The 22513-nt window shown below is 37.5% G+C and overlaps 2 protein-coding genes across 2 annotated transcripts in view; both read right to left on the bottom strand.

Moving 5' to 3' along the window:
• The window catches only part of aacs (acetoacetyl-CoA synthetase), a 29148-nt gene extending 16651 nt beyond the window's left edge, over positions 1–12497 (bottom strand). The window contains exons 1-8 of the mRNA XM_079475786.1: positions 12172–12497; positions 11135–11238; positions 9936–10056; positions 8173–8286; positions 4837–4934; positions 2702–2816; positions 2509–2590; positions 1864–2014 (exon numbers count right to left, since the gene is read on the bottom strand). Coding sequence (XP_079331912.1) covers positions 1864–2014; positions 2509–2590; positions 2702–2816; positions 4837–4934; positions 8173–8286; positions 9936–10056; positions 11135–11238; positions 12172–12304 — 918 coding nt within the window. The 5' untranslated portion in view covers positions 12305–12497. The remainder of the gene's footprint in view (positions 1–1863; positions 2015–2508; positions 2591–2701; positions 2817–4836; positions 4935–8172; positions 8287–9935; positions 10057–11134; positions 11239–12171) is intronic.
• A 2140-nt stretch (positions 12498–14637) lies between these two features.
• Positions 14638–18814, bottom strand: bri3bp (bri3 binding protein). The gene is made up of 3 exons (XM_079475571.1): positions 18451–18814; positions 17413–17515; positions 14638–17318 (listed from the first exon to the last, which is right to left on the bottom strand). Exons 1-3 carry the CDS (start codon positions 18628–18630, stop codon positions 16897–16899), a joined length of 705 nt encoding a protein of 234 aa, XP_079331697.1. The 5' UTR covers positions 18631–18814; the 3' UTR covers positions 14638–16896.
• Positions 18815–22513: the final 3699 nt, after the last annotated feature.

The raw sequence follows: 22513 nt of genomic DNA, 5'->3' as shown, positions 1-22513 counted from the left end.
TCGCCGAATTATTTTACAATGTTGTATGTCCAAATTTACTGTTACTTCATAAATGATTGCACACAGTGTTGTCAAAGCTGACAAGCACTTTTTAATACTTTTCATTGGTCAAATATTTGCAAACACAAAGGGTGACTAATATCAATGATTTATGAAATTTAAGAACAACGACATATGGAGATACAAGGTTTCAGAAAGACAGCAGCGATATATCATGTAAACACAAAGTTTTATTCTAGTTGCGATTTCCGATTCATTGTTGCCGATATGGATCCGTTTTTATTTTATGTTCCCTTTAGGGTAGTGTACAAATGTAGCATGTAGTTTAGTATGTAATTATGTAGTTTGGTTATTTCCATGTTTTATATTGAGAGATGGTTGGGGACATTCATAGAACATGGAATACATTTATAATGGTTAAAAAAGAATTTCGGTAATAAAAGAAATGACAAAAAACCCAGGCACGAGTAAAAGTGTGCTTTTTGGAATCTTTCTCCTGTGCCGGTGTCGTACGTTCTGAGGTATTCTGTCAGGCAGGAAACAACCTAATTACCCAGTTAAAGGTTCAACAACGACGCACGGATCAAAAAAAGAACCTATTCCTCTTTTCGAACACCGTGCCCTGACAGTGCTGACACGGTTAACATGTATCCTAGCACAAACGCTAATTACGAACATTCACTCATTCACTTACTGCCATAACCCAACATGTACTGTTGTCAAAAGAGCTCACAGAAAGAGAGAAATAGACAGAGAGAGAGACAGAATGAGAGAGAAGAGACAGACGGGGTTGTGGCTGGATATGTGTGACTATGTGTTTTCATACACACAGCGGTCTAATTATCTACCACGCAAGTGAAGCATCAAATACAAACGCAGCAAAAGCTGGAAAGAGAAAACTGTGAAATATGACAAACAACTGCAGGGTGTTACACACACACCCTCACCAAACACATAAGACCCTACTCCAATCTGACTCATGGAGTCCAAGCATAACTCCAACCGTGCTCAAACGCACCTGCTTGTAATCTTTACAAGTGCTGTAATTGAGAAAATGTGTGAAAACCAAAACCAATATATATATGGTCTGCTGTGTCTGTAATAATGTATTGCAGTGACAGCAGGATGAAAGAGGTTCACACAGCTGCTCATCCTGTATCATTTCAGGGCAGAAGAGGTTTGTTAAGTTGACTATTACTGACACCTGGTGGTCAATGTTGCTGCATGGAATGACCAAGATGTTTAAGTAAAAAGTTGGACCCAGGTGACTTCAGGTCTGTTTGTTGATCGGTCTGGCTAGTGGCTAATAATATTATAGTGGCTAATAAAACTATATTTTATCTTGTTTAATATTTAATCTTATCTTATTTAATTTATATTCATATTTAATTACAATTATCTTTTGTTGTATAATAATTGTATTAAATGAACAGTTCCTTTCATTTTATTGTATGTTAAGGATATTAAATAAACAATTTGTTGAATGGGTCATGTAACTTTGTTGCATTTAAGTTTAGCCATGTAACGGTTCTTCTACTGGTTAACTCAAAATGACACTGGCTGGAAATACTTTTAATTTGCTACCTAATGTAATTTACTTGATATTATTTTGCTTGTATTCAGAAATAATCTACAGGAACTATTCTTTGCGAATGTGTATCGGAGCTTAAATTTGGGCCATAACAGCGTACAAGCGCAGTAATGTCTGTTTATGTTGTTGCTTTAAAACCATCTTTATGCCATTTTAGTGAAAGAGTTCCTCCTCTTTGAAAAGGTGAAAAGGAATACTACTTGATGTCTGCCATTAAATGCCACTGCAGAAGCATTATATACTGACTTTGGCATATACACACACACACTCACCCCAGCGGAGTGCACCATGCATTTAGGAGCTCCTGTGGTGCCAGAGGAGTACATGATGAAGAGAGGATGAGAGAAGGGCAACTGCTCAAACTCCTGCTGAGGGTCCTGATCACCTTCCTTACCAGTGGCCAAGAAGTCTTCAAGGAAAACACTAAAACAGCAGAAAGAGACAGAATCAGTTCACGATAAAATATTGTAAGCCATTTACAGGCTTACAAAAAAAAAAACACACATACATGTACATGGTTAGGAAATATTGGATTTATTTATATGTATCAATCATTAAAATGGTATATAAATGTCTAGTGATTTTTATATATTTAATATTTTTCTTAAATATTTGCATGTATGTGTATTTAACAATTTGGCATAATGTTTATTTATTACCAAACATTGAGAAATATCATGTTTTTTGCTTATTGTAAGCCAATTGCTTGTTTTGTCCCCCCCAAGATAACGTTGGCACCCCCTCGACACCCTGGTTGAGAAACACTGCCTTAAAAAACTCCCAATATGATACACATTTTAGTACACTAGTAACATATTAAATACATTGTATTATATAATACATTAAGAAAAAAACACTATAGATATATGATCGTGTCCGCACAGGTCTAACACACACACACACACGGATGCACAGACCTGTTAGGGATCTTGGAAAGGTCCGTCTCTTGTCGAGATCGAACATATGGAATGACCACAACCTTCTTCAGGTCGGGGAGACCTGAGAGAGATAATGAAAATATTCTTACGAATGAGACACACATGCAGGTGTACCGAGCAGATGACAAGATGAAGGGAAGCAGTTGTGCGTGAGCTGGAATGTGTGATCTACCTTTAACAACATTGTGAAGTTTCTCCATATGGTCGTGCTGCTTGCCGTTATACACAACAGCTGCTACGGAGAATATCAGCTTGGGCTGAATCTGAGAAAACCTGTCTAGCACCCCCTGAAATGACAAAATAAAAAACTTAAATCATGTAAAAAAACCGTCTGTATTCTCTATGAGTAATAATACAATAATATCAACATTGATAATCTTGTCAGGCAGTAATATCTATATTTAGGCAACTACAATTAGTTGGTGTAGTTCTGTATCTAAACCACAGGGGGCAGCAAAGTATACGGTAAATGACATTGCTATATCTGATAGAGTCTGGCCTATTTATGGACTAAGCACTGCCCTGAGGGGTGTGTAAACCCACTTTAATCTCCACAAAGAAGTGTGCGTTCGCGTTTGTGAAAGAGGCCAGAGGGATGTGTGTGAGACAGATGTGTGTGTGTGGCTGAGGCCTATATTTTGGGCATCACAAAGAAAACATTACATGGAAAGTACATTTAGGTTATGGGACAGACAATGGAATGCAGGAGAATATGGGGCATCATTTGCTTATTCACAAATATAATGCAACAATGACAAAGCCAGTCCGCACAAGTCAAATTGAATATTAAAGTGGTCGTATCTCAGACAGTTTCTGTATATCTCATGTTAATCTTGAGTACTAACAGAAAAGTGTCGCCCCCTTCAAATATCTATGGAGTCTTTAGTTTGATCACATTTATAAAAGACTCGCAATCGTGACCGGGGATTGCAACTGCTTCCCACGAACGAGGAATTCTCAGTAGGCACGGGTCACAAGCCCACATCGATTGAGTCCCCTTTGTATACACCACCCATCGGCCTAGCGATCGGCCTCGCCCTGACTGAGCGCCGAGAAGATGATCGTAGTTGACTATCTAGAGGAAGTAAACTCATTTACCGCGTGCGGTTCATGTCCGGCATCTTTTAGCACGGGGACTGCCGCTCCATCTACCAATTTCATATATCAATTTCCATCCATCAATTTCATTGGATATAACGCTGGATTTCCAAATCCAGCGTTATATCCACCGTTTAAATAACATTCATCACCCAAATGCAGCGAACAAACAACACAGCTGAACTTCGCAAACACAGTTCTCTCTCTCTCCTGCACACAAGTGAACGTGACTTGTGCGCATGTTCTTTCTCCCGCGCTCCATGGTTGATGCGTGGGCGTGCCGTGTGCTTTTCCGGGAGAATTGTCCAATAAGGGACTGAGGAAAGTTGTTACGTAACGATTTTTCATGTTCGAAAAAAACTTTCCCGAGTTTGTACGAACACTGGGGGAGTGTATTGAGCACAGAAATACTACATCATACGTCTACCTCGTTTTTCGACAAGTTGACCATGTTAAGCATGAGAAGACAACACATTTAACATTGTAAATAAGTCAGAATGCATGACAAGCCATTAAAAAAAACCTTTAAATATAATACATGATGCTTGTTTGAAATACAGTTTCCTGTGAGGGTTGGGTATAGTGGTGTGGTTTGGTTTCGTATAAACGACCGAAAATGGCATTAGGTCAGAATAAAAGCAAAACCACCAAAGCAAACATCTGTGTCAGAGTGTCTAACAGCTTACAGGTCACACACATATTTGAAATGAGAGAAACCTAGTTTACAAACTTTGAATACACAACAGACCTAAATGCCAAATAAACCTGGGTTTACCTAACCTATACTAATAAATAACCTATACTCCCTTATATAGTACAGCATTTAATTCTGTATATGTGAATGCATTTCATTGGACGGGTGTTAAACTGGGAACTTGATTTTAGTTGGTATTTATTTAGACTGGATGATGTATATTAAACTATAAGAAAGATGTTGAAGCTATGTGAATGCTACAGTGATGTCTGGCAGTTTGGGACTATTTCTCCAATCCATTTCGTTTTCATTTCACATTCTGAACTATTTACTCAGGGTCCTTGGATAAACATAAAAGTATGAAAACTCTGTCTGCCAGGCCATCATCCACAGCTCACTGCAAATGCCCCTTTCTGTGAGAATATTGGCGTATTAAACAACATATACTGTACACCACTATGCTACGCTGTTATCACGTTATATAACATCAACTGTTATGCATCCAAAGCTCTTACATTCACACCAAAATCGGGAGAGGTTGAACTCCAGATGGCACCTATACTGGCTGCAGCGAGCATTGCCTTCACAGCATGAATCCCATTAGGCAGATATCCTGAGAGAAAGAGAAATCATATTAAATGACATGCAGCGCAATGCAATAGAATATATCATTTGCAAAAAGAACATGAAGAGATGAATCAGTTAAGAGATGTAATAAAGTTTATTTGTTCTATTTCACTTAACATGTGATTTATTAACTTGTTTCAGAGACGTGTGCTTTTAATGTCGCAAGATATATATATATATATATATATATATACATAGAAACAAATGTATAGTATAATGCAATGGAAGTCGCTTTGGATACAATTCCTGTATAAGTGTTCGTAGATATAAATAGCTCATTCTAAGGTAAGAAAATCATAACGCTTCATTATGTAAGGTCTTTATAAATCTCTGAAGACATAGTTATGTACTGTATATTATATTGCATTTCTGTCAACAGATCCTCCAAAAAAAGACACCCTGGACCTTTAAGGTATATTATCGAATTAGTGTGCACAAATAACAAAAATCTCATTCAAGTTGACAACAAAACTTCAGGATCCAGATACCTCTCATTGAGACTTCCTGCTCTGGTCCTGTATTTGTATTCATGTTCAGTTCACTTGACTTATATCGCCTATTTCCTGGTTGCATATCATTACCTCATGATACATGCGCTTACCCATTGGTAAGAAAAGAACCTTCCCGAAATATTTATGGTAAAATGTAAATGATTTTGAATTGCATTGTGCAGAACAGAGAGAGAGAAGAGAGATCGGGCATAGAAATGGTGTCCATTAGCTAAATGACACTGCGGCAATAAACCCTGGGCCTCATCTGTGAAGTGCCCATATATTCTCTCACACACACACACACACACAGTAAATCAAGGGGACAGCTAAAGCCACTTTATAGAGAAACACACTTTATACACGTGGATACAGACACACACAACGTCACACAACTGCCACCAATCGATAAACTCCTGCCAATGTAAACACACCATGTTTTACCTTCATAAAGGTACAAAATAGACACACCTCTGTGGACACGGAGTCGTGTTCATGTCCACGTAGACATTTTGACATGAAGCACCGCAGTGCAGGTGTTCAGCCGAGGCATCTGTGAGAGCTCCACAGATATGGTATTAAACAGCAAAATAAACACAATCACACTCATGTTGAGTTTCCATGTTTTACAAGGACTTTTCATGGACATAATGAGTTTTATACTGCACAAACTGTGAAGTACATCCCCTAAACCTCACAAAAACTGAATTAAAATCTGATTTAAACAATGATTTCCATATGGGGAACAAAAATGACGCCACAAGGTCAAAGATCACAAATGTTATTTAGTAGGAACCATTCGACACTTGGCTTGCAAAAACAGATTTCATACATCGCGTTTTGTAATGTGCTTTCATGTTTTTGTTGTGTTTTATTGCATTTTTTACAAAAATGTGAGTGTTATATTACTTAATCAAATGACTGTTTAACTAAATCCAGCTAAATAAAAAAAGTACACACTGCTATTTCGAAGCATTACATTTCAACACATAACCTGTTTGGGCATCATTTGTGCTACTCATATGAATAATATCTGAAATACGTGGCTTGTTTAAAAAAATATATTAAAAAAATATTTCAGTGAACTTCTAAAGACATTTTACGGCAAAGATAATGCTAGAAACAGGCACACACATATTCAACCAGAATACCTGAACAGGGCTGTAGAGATATTCATAAAAGCAATAAATAAATAATAATAGAAATAAATATCACTATGGATAGTATATGTATCTTCTGTGTTTTTCTACATCTATGCATGTAGTATAGGTATCTATTTATAAACAGTGTACACGAGTACTTGACAAATAAACCGCACATGTGAACTATGGTGTGACATGGCAAAAAAATAAAAAATAACAACGAAGATAGATCGTTCTTATGTGGTTTTATATAATAAATACAAATAAATTAAATATTTGCATTGTTTTAAATAAAATAATATATCATTAACAGTTTTCAACATTAATGCAGTCACACCCTAGGACACATGGTGTGGTTTATTATTCCACAGGAACTCATATAGAGCCGTGGGGAAAATTAAGAGACCATTCCAAATTTTCATTTCATATAAGCAGTTCTAGATGTATTGTGGCCATTCCAGTCCAGTGTCTGTTGAATTTCAACAAAATCAAACTTTAGGAGTGAAAATGTCATCCAACAGCAATGTGAAAGACTGACAGCATAACAAGACACATGAATGTGATATGACTGTGATAAAAATATTAAAAATAAAAAAGCCTAAATACAACGCTGTATTGCGTAAAATAGAATATGAACTTGTTTTTTGCCGTTTTTGAGGTCTGAAAAAATACAGAGCTTGTTTTCTGCAAATAGAAACACTATTTTTTGTAGTTCACGGAATGAAACAAAGAAATATAATTTTACCTAAACACATACCTCTAAATAGACGTTTTTTAAATCAGAAAAATGGTCTATGAAGAGGTAAATTTTTTCCAAGGCTGTATATGTGAATGTGGCACTGAACTGGCCTCCTCCCATTCACACCCATTACTAAAGAAAGTCAGAGACCAGCAACCACAGTAATGACCCCAGAATGACGTCAACCATCACACACACTCTTTTCCACATGACATCACCCGCATAAAGACAGCATTACTCACAAACGCTGTCACAATGAAGGCTGGACCAAAATTTTAATAATTAAAACCCTTCTATATTACACATAAATCAATCCCACAAGGTCACAAGGTTTGTCAACAGTATTTAATCCTTCCACACATAAAAGCTTAAAATGACCTTCCCTCTCTCTCTCTCTCTCTCTCCTCTTTCTATCCACGTCACAGTCTTAGTGACCCTGGCTCAAAAACAAAACTGAGAGAGAAAAATAGCTCTTAGAGCAGAGACAAACATGAAGACAAACAGGAATAAGAATGAAGAAGGACAGAAATAAATACAATAAATAGGCAGGATAAACAGGTTGATTCAGTTTGAGACAATATGGGGATAGTTTGCCCGAACAAAATGAAGTCATACAGGTTTAGAATGACGAGTGAGTAAACATTTTTGAGCAACCTGTCACTGTCACCCCCATAAGATGAAATGTCATTTAAGCGATTGTTTTCCATTACTTTTAAATCTTAAAACAACATCTCTGAGGCGTTACCAGAAAAACTCAAAAAGACGACAAAATATCACTCGTCCTGTCTGGTGTAAGAGTCGGCAATGTAGATATACAGAGAGAAATAAAAGGAACGGAGAGAGGAAGACGCTCACCTACAACCCTGTCTCCAGTTTTGATGCCCATCTTCCTCATGGCCGCAGCAAAGAGAGCGACATCACGCCTCAGCTCTCCAAACGTCACCTTGACAATCTCCTCGTTCGCCTCGGCTATACAGGAAATAAACATCTTTTTTGACATATTCTCAAGCACAACATGACAGATAAATAAATATATTTAGATATTGCTGCTTCTTACTTTCTTACATTGCCTTAGGAATACTAACCATTGTACGACAATTTAAAAAACATGCTTACAACAGTATATTTAACAACAGTAACCACAACTTAACCATGGATTGGTTACAGGAACCACAGTTTAACCCTGGTATTTGTTGTAAACTGGGGTTATACAAATGGTACTCAATCCGTCCCAAAAAAACACAGTTACTACACTTTTACTATAAAAATACCATGGTTAATTTTCGTAAGGGCTGTAATACTGGTGCATATAAATTGAATTTATTATTCTTGCTTTAAAGGGTTCAAATGTCACATATAGGTGTTTTTCTGTGTCTTTGGTGTGTTATAAGTTGCCCGTTCATGTATTAAACATGTAAAAGTGCACAATTTAAAGTGTCTCAACAAAAGATGCATTCTATCTAAAAATGAAATTCTCACCCAGACCTGCCAGAAAAGCCTCGTGTAACCACACCCCCACAAATCTACCTCAGTTCCTGGTATGATTTGACTAAGACCGCCCAAATGTATTCGCAAGTAAGGTGGGCGTACCTATCAGAACAGTTGCTTTGGAACCTGATGTTCCAAATACGGTAAGAAGCGTTACATTTCCGTGACACGCTTGCAGTATTCGACAAATCACTACGCACTGGTTAAATGGCCAATCATAGCACACCTCGCTTTTTGTAAAGAATCTGCGCGTTTCAAATAGGTGGAGCAAAGAGGAGATACAAACATGCACGGTATGTGGAAAATACAGTGTTTTACAACCTTAAATCGTGTATACACGACGCATTACATCTTAAACAAATGATAATATTCATTTTAGCCTTGTCATATGACCCCTTTAAATATTTTATATCAGCTACAAAAACTGTTTGGTCAATTTAAACAAGAATAAATTAATATAATTTAAACATATATAACGATGTTATATACAGCATATCATAAATCCTACATAAAGACATAATTTATTAGCAATATTAACAAGCCCCAATGAGCAGTAAGTTAGTTTGCTGCTGCCTGAGACTGCGGTGGGACTGATACTGACTGATAGTAGATCATCTGTGTAGAAATTAATTTGTTCTCCCAAGTCCGATGTAATCTACTTTTTCAGGTAAAGGGACCCTCCCATCCCCTTTTTCTCTGAGAAATCAACTAATGATGCAGGTATGCTTCTGATCACAGCCACTTTGGTAATTACATCCGTTGTGTCCTGGACCGCGTCAGGACATCCATCGCAATATAAAGTCACAACTACACAAACACGAAGACCACAAATCAAATTACCCAGGGCGTAATTCATTTAGTGATACATTAGCCAGAGTATAGCAATGATAGATCTTATCAATAAAGATCAAATATATATGTAAGCAATGCCGCTGCTATTTTAAAGCGTAGAAGGTCAGATTCACAATGATTCAAGGAGAACAATGGAGATACACAGTCATGTTTTGAGGAGAAATTTGACAAGAAACTGTGCTCAAAGTTAAAGTTACTGAATGCGACTACCGCCACATACAAGTCGCATTTTGGAGAAGGAACGAATAAGCAGTTGACAGGTTGGATGGGGCACTTACTTGCGGCGTAGAGAGCCACTTTGTCCTGGTCTTTGTGTTTGAGCAGGTTCTCTGCATAATTCAGTCTGCTACCTTTAAACCATTCAGGCACATCTGATATCCTTTTAGACACATCAACCACCTGAAAGACAGACAGAGACAAACCGAGAGAGTCACGCTTGGCTCAAGCTGTGACATCAGCATTTGCCTAAAACGATTCAAACAAATGTTCTAGCGAAAGTATTAAACTGCCAGGGACATAAATGATACCTTAACCGTGCCAATGGCCATGCTATTGGGTGTGCTATTACTCTTACATTTCCAAACCCTGGGATTTACAAGCAATGCGTGATGGATGCTAAACCAGTGGAAAGAAACATTCCATAAACGTTGGCAAAACCGAGCAATATGTATGGACCTGAATATTATAGATTTAAGGTGGAGTTCTTTTGAATTAGCCAACTACCTAACAATAAAACAATGTGCTAAAAATAGCGCAGAAAACATTAGCAACTATACATCAACGGGACTGGCTAACATGCACAACTCGAAGTCTGATTTTGAAGTACTAAAATTATGTACAGATTTTGTACAACCAAGTCCCAGACTCATGTGTAAAAATATACAAATGTCATTTGTTTACATAGCTATGAATAAACTTTAGAGAGGATATGCAGTAACAATAAACTCTGGGATGGTTGAAACTAGATTTGTACGAACAGGGGCCAACATACTGTAGATTGTGCTAATGTTTTTATGGTTTACGGTTTGACTCACATCGAGATTAAAGCTAAAATTCTATGGAATAGATATATTTTTTAGATGATCTTCAAATATTAGTAGCAGCAATGCTGACAGCAGCTCTAAATGGTTATAAACCCATAAAATGTCTATGAGTTAAGAATTGTGTAATATGACTCATGTCTGACTAGTTTGTTTGCATAACATCGCTTCCACGTATACAGAATAACCACAACTATAAGATTAAAGAGCAGATCTTTTATGTAATCTTGTATAATACATTTATAAATGTAATGTAGTCGGTAAGTAACGTGCAACCTCACTATTCTTTACTGTAGTGGAATCATTACGTGACGACATGAGCTGCTCCTTACACATTATGCAATGGGAAATACAAAACAAACACCTACAAGGATTCATCTAAACTTTAAAAGGGTCAATATGCATAAAAGATCAAACGCGGAGGAAAAGACACCTACCTCCTCATACATTTTGGAGCAGGTGATACCACAGAATTTCCACACATGCGCCCAGAAATCAGGATAACTGTCCACCGACCACTGATACAGGTCATTATAATTCGCTTCAAAGTAAGAAATAGGTTACACGATCACACAATTGGTACAATAGGTATGACATTCTCATAATCATAATTCTATGACAGGATTCGGTTCACAGTTTACCATTGACTTTGTGAAGATATAAAAATGTTTTTTTCTTTTTCTTCAGGCATTTTCACTGATATATGTAAATATACGTTCAGACAGTGCCCTGATGCAAATGTAACGATTATAACAGATTTCACTTCAGGTGCAAAACCTGAAGTTGACCTTTGCATCCTTAGCTTTTTCACAAATGCAGTATAGGCCTATGCATTTACATGAACACAAATATGAGGGGCTCTACGGGCATCATTTCTGCAGTTTCTTCCACCTGCTGTGTCTGCTCCGGCATGGGCACTGGAAATTTTCTAAATATAAAAATGTGTTTAGATGTGTTGATTTTTTAATTTGTAGAAAACTCTTGATTAAGTTGGTAAATCTTTGGTAAAAATGTCAGAATCACCAATGAAGCCTCATCAGAAAACAGGATGTATTAGGTCATTGATGTGGCACCAGCAGTGTAGGCACCATACACTAACACATGACATGGTTGTAAAGGAAATCACGTAGCATTTACATCACAGCGTGGCAGGGAGAGTCTATTTAAAACTGTGAATTGTATCTATGACCTCAAATACAGGTTCAACAAGTCTTCATTTTTATGCATACTTTGACATACAGCATGCATGATTTACATAAAATGTGAATGGGCGTGCATTCCTAGGCTTACAAGCATGTTACGTGGATGCACAGCCCATGTCAATCTCAGTACGAGCTATTTATGGGATTAACGCCATTCCACAGACAACTATTTATTGTTTGACTGTAACCCATGGGTTCGTCTGGGTGTATACAATTACGTCTTGTTAGTTTACGTTTTATTTGCATGCATTTTAGTCCAACGTGCTACTTACACAGATTAAACCCGAAGTCCCGGTTGACCTGCGTCCGGAATCGGTCCATTTGTGTGTTTCGTTTAGAGTCCGGATACCAGAGCACCTTGGACTCCATAATCTCCTCACTTTTAGCCTCCGTGTCTTTAGACATGATGGGATGACACACGCCCTGAATAGCCAAACGAGGACGGAATGAATCGCGTTACGATAGTTGGAGGGACCGGTCCGATGGTCGGCACTTACAGTACGATCAGACAGATCAGACACATGGGTCACTTCCGAGCGTCAGTCGCACATAATCAACCAGCGGCGGCGCAGGCTCCGCCCACCACGCAACCCTGCCCACCGGTAGATTGATATCCTTCCGCTTTTTATATAGTTCCTATGTTTTTACATACATCTTTTTGAAACTGAAGAAAATGGGTTTGTAAAAATTACTTGAGCTCGTTGTAATAAATACACTCCAGTGTTATTTATCTTGCATACAGCGCAGCATCATGTTAGAAGAGCTGTCCATTCTATATTACAGTTTATTGAATATACAAAGCGTTGATAAATATTGCGGATGTGAGTTGAAAACAGTGGAGCACGTGTAAAGAATGCATTTTGAGGTGGCTATTTTAACTTCAGATGTCATCTAGAATAATGCAATGAATTGGAAGAATGCACACAAAATAGTCAAGCAAACTTTTAAGCAAAATGGAGCTTATGGCGGGATTTTAAACAGTTATCTAACATTTAATTCAAATAATAACATACTATATACTCTCTTGACAACTGATGTTAAGGGTTAAAGATTGACTGTCTGTGTTTGGCGTAGGAATAAATGACTCGATTGTGATTACCATGTCTTTTATTCCATTGGCTGGTAAAACTGGTCTCACATCGGCTGATACGGCGACACGAGAGAAAGGGTCATGGACAGACGCAAAAACGAACCAATCAGAAGTCACGCGACCCTTCCGCCCGTTCGGTATGACCAATGAGAAGCTAACGATTGTTGGAGCATTTTAGAGGTGTGCCCAATCCAGTGCCTTCGGTTTGCAGACTGACCTGAAGGAAAAAAGTATAAAGCATGTCATTTATACATGAGGAGAATTATACATTTTGTTGTAATTTTAGTCCATATTGTGTATAAACCGCTGCTTCCTTTAAGACAGCTGTAGCGATCAATACATTTTATCCAGTCAATGTCATCAATATTTATAAAAGAAGATTTACAAGCACGATTTACAAGCTTTAATTCCTCAACAAATTAAATAAAAAATGTCCTGATTTTAAAGGATGTAATCATGGAGGCAAACACAAAGAAATTGTTTTTCATTTTAGGTAGGTCTAAGAATTTACACGAATATAATTATAATATATACTATATGCACCATACCCCTGTTGTTGTTTTTCTTTTACTTCAGGCATTTTCACTGATATATGAAAATATTCGTTCAGACATTCCTCTGATGCAAATGTAAAGAATATAACAGATTTCACTTTAAGTGCAATACTCAGTAATCCTGAAATTTGAGTGTGTTGCCCTTTGCATCCTTAGCTCTCGGCTCAAACATTTTTCACAAATGCAGTATAGACCTATGCATTTACATAAACACAAATATGAGGGGCTCTACGGGCAGTGCAATTTTTCTTCCAGCTGCACCTGCTGTGTCAGCTCCTGCGTTAACGTCATTAACCCAGCCAGACTGCCTGTGTTTTCTCACTCATTTATCCTGTATCATTACCTGCTAATTGGGTACATTATTTAGCTCCATATGGAACCTTGTGTACAGTTTATGTTTGAAATGACTCCTGTAGGCCTATGTCCATATCGATCCATCTGCCTTTTTATGTAATAATTATAAATAGCAGACCAGAGTCTCCAAGCCTGATTATATTTTGCAGGGTTGGAGTTTATCCTAGGACCCTCGGGGTACACCTTGGATAAAAGGCCAGTCTGCAAGGAATATGATTTTTTATACAAACAATAAGGGCTTGCATCTGGCTTTCTTGTTATTTTGATTGTTACATAGGCTTTTTAGACAGTGTTTGCTAAACTGCATGATAATGTAACAAGATTGAGGGAATCAAACAAAATGTTCATTGTGTAATCCATTCAATCCATTTGTGCAAATATCTCATGGACCAACTTCAGCATCGCATAGAGTCACAGAACTCGAGGCTTCAATCCAACGTATTTAGCATGCCAGCACAAATTCTGTTCATTAGGTCAGGTTTAAGTTACCCGTGTGTCTGATACATCAATTGACCTTCTCCATACTGGCAAGAGCTTTAGAGAGTTGATTTAAGGCCATCTGAAACAGAAAAATGAAGCAATATTCAAACAAGGATCTCTGTTGCATCACAGACATACCACATTATAAGATGAAGCAACATGAAATGCAATGTGAGCAAACATAAATGACGACAACATTAATAATAGCAATCAGATTGGGCTGCTAAATTACGGTTTTATAAAAAATCACAAGGCAAGTTAGTCTAATCAGATATTAAGTTTATTAAATCATTTTTGGACCATAATTTTATTTTAGACATTTTTTTCTTAAAACGAGTATCATAAACACACATGATACAGACAGCGCAAATAATGCCACAGCAAGCAATGCTGGATGTGAACAATCTTAATGAAAATGATACAGTACAAAGGCAAACCTGATAGATCTCTAGGCAAAGATACTAGTTAAGGTCTAGGCTTCACAGATTCAGTGCTTTCTATGAAAAGCGGTCAAAACAATGCGCACAACACATAATGCTTGGCACGGGCTCAGTCCTTTGATATCCAAGACACACTTTGGTCACATCGTGGTCTTTGCGGTTAAGTTAGTCTACCTCCCTAACATTTGATGATACAAAATTAATGTAGAGTTAATACAATACTTGTATAATAACCCAAATCTGAAATGCATGATTCAGGACTTTAAAAAGCAAAAAGGACTGGTCAAACGTGTTTCTATAAGCATTGCAATCACGAAACAAATTATGGTTGCGCTGCGGGAGTAAGATGCATGCTTGAAATCACAAAATCTAAAATAAAATAATCCACAGTACTCAAATCCACAGCGTATTACTGCGGTAAAATAGTTCACTCTGAGAAGCACATTGACACAATTTGTCTGTATATGGGAGTGTTTAGATGTGTAACCTCTCAGTATTTTAGAATAATGCTGGTGCATTTTAATTACGAGTATTATTCCTTCGCAAAATTACACAAAAGCTGGTGCTTGCATTGTGTGATTTAAAAACTACAGGTACAGGTTTACAGGTACAATCCTTCACAACATATACAGAAAAACAGGTATCAGTGATTTTAGTGCATAACACAGCCTTTAAATTCCTTTAGGGTAGCATACAACAAATGAGAGACATTGATAATAACAATTTAGATTCAGCAAAACAATTTTGAAAAACAAATAATAAAAATATGGTGACGCAAATATGAAATGTTTCCAATTTCCAATCAATGCTATTTCTCAACTTCAACACAATGTACTTATGTAAGAAATCACTAATCATGAATTGGTTTTAAAAACATAGCATGGCATGATAATATAGTTGAACATTAACTATTCATAATACTTCTTATATATTGTGTAAAACGTGTTAAAAAACATAATAACAGTAATATTCCACCTTTTAGGCAGGAAATGAATGTTCAAAGCATGTACACAAACATGCGAAACAGCATTTGTTGTGGCAACCAAACTTCAGTAGCATGCGCATTTATACATCCAAAATAGACTGTAAATAAATAAATGTGAATTCTGCATTCTGAAAAGTAACAGATGTGACAGGTTAGATCTTAATAAGAGCCAGAATTGCAGTTATGAGGCATTCTGGAATCCAGCAGGAATCCTGCTGATGTGTAAGAACTAATTACAGATCGAGGTGTCATCGATAAACAAGTGGGATTCAAACATTGGTCAAAACATCCCTTTCTGTATATTTTAATAGAGTGTATCCACCACGAAAGGTCCTGAAACCAATCAGATTATGTTACTCGCGATCTCATGCTGAGAACAAAGTGCATGACCAGGTTTTACCCTGTACTTAGATATCTTACAACATGAGAACAGCAAGCATTCTCGTAGCTTAATTGGGACAGAGATACCAGCGTACATTGCAGCACTGTAATATAGCTGCCAGAAACAATGGTCAGATATCATCATGCTTCTGCCGACTAGCTGCTTTCTAAAAGTGATTTCCAAATACATCTCTACCATTGATAGTGCTACACAGTCCTGAACTCAGAGTGACCCCTGGTGACCTCGTAAAAGGAGACAACATGCAGTGATACTGGCTATACTTTACACTTCAAGTGTTTCTGAATAATCTTTTTCATAGCATTGTCTTTATGACTGATAAATACACACACAAATAAAACAAAGCTTATGGACAATTAGGCATAACACTGCTTAAAGGAGTAACACACTCAACTCAAGGCCAGGAAACAGTTTCAGACACACAAACTTCTATTACACACCATATACAAAAAAGTCCTGATATTTACTCGGAGAAATGGATGGCTAATGGACTAACACATTCTACAACAACAGGGCGAATGCAATGGAAACGTTCTAGTCTGGAAAATGAAATTTAAGTACAACATCACATACAACTCGTGCCTGATTAAAAGGTTTCTTTGCAATGATGATATTGGGAAATCCTGAGAAAAAGGGTCAAAAAGAAACATTTCTAAAAAAAAATCTTCTCATCCCATCCCACAAACCCCAGCCTTCATTGGTCACTCGAGCGTTCCAGGTTTTCAATCACTCTGCTCAAACGAATATTAAGAAGGCGTATCTGAGTATCGAGGTGGTCGATCTTCTCCTCCAGAGTTCCAGATCCGCCTCCTTTCCACCAGTATGCTCCCACAGGTCCGGTCATGAAGTACACAGCCATGATGAAACACAGAGGCAGGACGGCCTTTTCTGGGTCGCCCTCGAACTTCTGCAGAATGTACAGGCAGGAGAGAGCAAACAACGCCACACGTGCCAGCCAGAAGAAACGGCCAAAGATGGCATGGAGGATGTAAAAGAAGCCGCTGAGGAACAAAGACAAGAACCAGTAGGCCACCAGCAAGGCTGCGACCAGGAGGAGAGCACGAGCAGGAGAATTGGACACGGAGGATGGGCTGAAGTAGTGAGTGAGGTTTGACGCTAAAGAGAGAGAAGATAGGATGTAGGATTTTTTGGCATTTAACATACAGTATATTTAAATAAATAAATATATTAAGAAATAACAAAGACTTACAGTCGATCCCTATAACATCCAGAAGATCCACCAACAGTTTCCACAAGGTGTCCAAAAATGAATCAACTCCATGGACAAACCTCTCTGTAGTCTTTGAGAAGAACTGCAACAAGAACGACGTGATTTTTATTTCATATTACAAGCCACAAGGGCGGTATAAATATCTAAGGGGGAAACAAAAATCTAGAAACATTTGGTTAATTTAGTCTCAATGCTCTCGGTATCAGGAATACAATTTAATTCATAATGTACTACTATTGCATTACATTATCGGCCAGTTTACCAGACAAGGATTTGTTACATTTGGATATTTAAGTCATTTTTAAAAACACACAGGGTTTTTCCTGCATAGAGAAATTGCAGTGTTGATGTTGATGTCGGGAGTCATCCCAAACACATGCGTGTATTCTGTCACTTGTAACTGCAGTTGCAGCATTACGCCTCAGGAAAGGCGCTGTTTCGTCATCAGCCCAGTGAGGCGGCAGAGTTGCAGGATTCATTTGACATGTATTCATTTGGCAGACGCTTTTATCCAAAGCGACTTACAAGTAGTTTTATACAGTGGCACATTACTGCAGAGCAATCAGGGGTAAGGTGCCTTGCTCAAGGGCCCTTCAGTCATGACCTGCAGGCCACAGCTGACAGGAAAAAAAACATTTCCAAAAAAAACATTACTGTACATCTTATGACAAAACAATCAGCCCTGATATATTTTAAGATGTGTCGTTTCAAAAAACGTGTAACATTTAGTTAGTCTGGGACTATAGGCTTAAACCCCGTCCGGGATTCTTAAAATTAGTTACGTATACGTTTGTGTATTGAAACCAAAATATAATATAAAACGTCACCCAAAATCATCCTTACTGACCAATGACGCTGGGCGCATCTTAACACCCGGCGTGCTGTCAAGGTAGGCAGACCGACAGGTTTTAAGACACACACACAATGTCGGCTTCTCCTATCTGCAAGGCCTTTGTTAAATTCAACCAAGATCAAAACGTAACGTATCCTCTTTAAATATCGTAATAGATCTTATACCTTGTACAGAGCCTTTATGTTCTCCTCTCCGAAGACATTGCTGAGGGCTTGATAGAAGCCACTGGCGGCCCTCTTGAAGCTGTTCTGACTGCTGGAGTCTTTCCTGCTCCGCGCTGCCTCGACCAGAAGGACGCTGGCCAAAACTACGACCAAAAACACTGCGAACTTCCTAGCCTCCATCCTCAAATGTGATAAGGAGATTGTGACGGTCGGAAAGGGCTTGTGAAAGACAGAACACTGGTGGAATATGCCCGGAAGAAGATGCTCAGGAGACGGAGGAGGAAGCTGCGCAGAATAGGATGGGTAGTATATGCATGCGTGACTTCCGCGTTTCACAAGAAGAGCCCCGGGCAGTTTCCGGTTGGGGAGAGTTAAAGTGGAGAGAAATGACTTATATATATATATATATAACTAAACCAACGTTATAATTCCTACTCAAACAAGAAAAACAAATTGAACGCACTAGCAGCAACATTAAACGCGGCGTGACGTCGATTAACAAGCTCTATATGAGGCAGGTTTCCATTACCTTTCAAAATGAGCATTTTGAAATAGCGCATTGAAACTACGCCCAATGACCACAATTACTTATCACGAAGAAACAAATAATCAAAATACACTTTTATCGCATAACAAAGAATCAAAATACACTATAATAGCGTAACATTATTTAATGGAAACGCAGTCATTCCGCGATTTTATTTTAATCGACATTTAGAAAACATCGCTTACATTTTACACAGATCTATTGTAAACTTGGCTAGTGAAGTGCTGGGGCACTCGCTTTCTGATACGTCCCGGAAACACGTTTTGTATTGCGCATTGGCGAAAATTAGCCACTGCCTGTCATCGCCAACATTTATACGACAGTCGACTCGATCTGTTCAGATGTTGCACGTTTTGAACTCCGCATGTGCAAATGCGCACCTACGACATTTTTTTATTGATGCTTGAACAAATATACAATGCAAATTACAAAAATTAACAAAACAAAAGGACCAGGGGAAAATTAAGAGAATTACATATAATTTAAAATAGAAAGAAAAAAGACAATGTTTTGACAGCTTTTTTAGTGAATGTGGAGCTTAGCAAGTAACAAGTTAATAGCATAAACTTCACCTTTCTTGGACTGATCATAGTCAACAACATCCAGTACCACATCGTTACCACATAACACACAATAAATAATAAATCCTAATAAAATCACAATAATAAAATCCTAATAAATCCTAATAAAACATTTTAATTGAAAGACAAAGCCAAAAAAGATGAACAACAGTTTCATCAGTGCACTGTAAACCCAAATGTTCAAAGTAATTAAATAGTCTAAGTAGTGTTAACTGAATTTTATATTTTTACTTGAATAGTTTGAGTTCCTGTTACTAATTCTTACTTTTGGGTATTTTTGACTTTTGGGGTTACCATTGTTCAGAAGAGTGGTGCTGATGTTTATGCTTAGTTTGTTGGAGGTGCCATAGCAGTCGTGTGTAGCGATGGGAATTATAATTCATTTGAGTGATTCGTTCTTTTTCAGTGACTTTACTCTCTGTGAAGGCTGTTTGTTAATTGTTGAAACTGAAATATTTAGGTTGTCTTCATTAGACGTATCTTTTAGTTAACTGTACACTGTAAACCCGCATAAATTGGGAAAACCCAATTTATTCTGGTTTACAGTGTGTCATCGCAGAACGAGCAGCTGGAGAAAATATCTTGCAGGGTAGCGCTAATAAATTATTTTAAAAGAGATTTCTTTACTTTATTGGTTAAGAAAAAATGTGGAAGCATTCCCAAAAATAATAACCCTTGTGAATGAATTAATTGGCTAACCCCAAGAATATTTGTATCAAACCAATTGTACAACATATTACAATTATTCCAGATGAAATACTTGTAAGGTGAAAAATTGTGCTTGAATATCAAAGACCAAGCTAATACAGCCTGTGTATGAAATGCTGATAATGTTTTTATTTTGTAGTTACACAACAAAAGAAAATCAATGCAACAGGGTTTGGGATATTTTTTTATTGTTTGGTGGATGTGTGTCAAGAATGTCAGCCCAACCAGTAGCAACATGTGTATAAATGTCCGCTGCAATTTGGTAAACGCTAGATATTAGAAGATTTTGCAGTATCCAACACGGATTAATACCGATTTCGCCAGGCTCAGAAAATTCTTCAAAAAGAACACAAAGAACGGCCTTCTCAGCTACCATAGTTCACAGCTGGGGTCATCACTACACACAGAAAAAAAAAGGTTCTTCGCCGGTTCTTCACCGGTTCTTCGGGATGATTGAGGTGCTATATAGCACCGCTACTGTATAAAGAACCAGTTAAGCACCTGAATGGTTCTTCAGCGGTTCTTCATTGGTTCTTTGGGGTTGTTAAGGTGCTATATAGCACCACTGCCGTACAAGTAAACCGTTAACCCCTCAGTATATAGTTATTTAGGATCTCAACTCTCTCTTAGTCTCTTTAGTTGGGGAAAGGATTGAAAACAACATAAACAACAAGATAATTCTGGGATGTGAGAGCTGTTAGTTGTAGCTTAAATTATGTGGAAGGAGAAAGGAGGATGAGAGAAAGCTAAAACATGGTGAACGGCTGTAGTCTTTGAATGAATGTAAATGGATAAGAGACTTCACATGGGTGTGCGAAGTCACCGAAATTATATCACAAACTCAATTTTTGGGCTATTGCCTTTTTCTCATATATTAACTTTGCTTTGTGTTATTTAGTGAAATATTATATATTAATGTTTTGTGATTTAAGCTTATATAATGACATTTTCAATCATTTACTATGATCTCAATGCCCTGACCTTTCTGTTGGAAACTGCATTCAAGTAGACTACTAATTTCCAATGTCTTCAGTGTGTCACATACTGGGTGAAAAGCAAAATATAATAAATTATAAATAGGCAATATTCAGATAGATTATCAAAAGCATTCTCAATATTCTCAATAACTATAGTCTTGATATTAGACATAATACAACAATGGTTATGTGTCCTGCCCACAAAAATGAGTTGGAAGTGTTTTTTATCACACCATTGTTTTAAATTATATCTTACGTATATAGTTACATTTCCTTTATAAAAGGTTTAGACCGTACCATCTTTAATCTTATTTGCATAGATTATAAAATCCCACCATGAACAAGAATTTAAATCGCTAAAAACCTGAGCTGGACCTGCTCAGAACTACCTTTGACCAGAGCACGTCACGTAACCTAGCAACCATTCGCCAATCAGGTGGACGCACCATGCAAGCGCGAGTTCAAAGCTTCCTGAGGAGAAAACTTCATCGTGGACGCGGATTCAGACGGAAAAGAAGCAAATATATATCGAGGTGAGTAACCGTGCCACAGAAATAGGATCTTTAGTAAATGTATTCTACAGGCGACATTTTTCATTTATATTTGCAAACGTAACTTTAACTTATAGCGTTTTGTGACAGAGCCAAACCAACCGCGTAAGGTAAAGCTAAATTGCAGATTTAGTTTTCTTTATGCGAATACCATCCCATTCACGCTCAAAAAACACCAACAAAGTCGAACCAGCTGCAATTGCTAGTTTTAAACAAAAAAACGAACCAACCGACAAAGCTCGAGACACATAACGTTAACGTTAACCTCGAGACTAAAAAAACAGGGTTCATTTAACGTAACAGAGATAAGTTTACAAACAGTAAAGTGTAACGAAATATCCTTGGTTTCATAATTACGTGTATATTTTTTGTATCTGTATTTACAGTAAGCGATTCATTGCAAGTGTTAATGAATTGGATTTAAGACATTTAATGGCCTTGTGGTCATTTAACTGATTTACAGTAACTGTTCAGTTTAAATTGTGTTAAACTACAGTTCTAGCAGATATGAGTAATTCAGGTTTTCATGTAGGCATAATAGCAGATAATGTTATAGGCTAACATTCACCTTTATTTTATCTTTCTCTTTAGATTATGACAGACCTTATGAGATGGACTTCTGTTCAAGTTTGCCAGCGGCTAAAAGATATCGAATTGGGGGAATTCTGTGAAACTTTTTTGGGTAAGGTTCAAGTATTC

Source organism: Barbatula barbatula (genome assembly GCF_947034865.1).
Source record: "Barbatula barbatula genome assembly, chromosome: 2".
NCBI classification, from domain to species: domain Eukaryota; kingdom Metazoa; phylum Chordata; class Actinopteri; order Cypriniformes; family Nemacheilidae; genus Barbatula; species Barbatula barbatula.
The sequence above is the reverse complement of the archived record's forward strand: the minus strand, read 5'-3'. Positions and strand labels throughout refer to the sequence as shown.

Coding starts and splice junctions, on each gene's coding strand:
- bri3bp (XM_079475571.1), bottom strand. CDS start 18,630: ATGGAGGCTAGGAAGTTCGCAGTGTTTTTGGTCGTAGTTTTGGCCAGC. Junction 17,516..18,450: donor ACATAAAGGCTCTGTACAAG/GTATAAGATCTA, acceptor TTCTTGTTGCAG/TTCTTCTCAAAGACTACAGA. Junction 17,319..17,412: donor GGATGTTATAGGGATCGACT/GTAAGTCTTTGT, acceptor CTCTCTCTTTAG/CGTCAAACCTCACTCACTAC.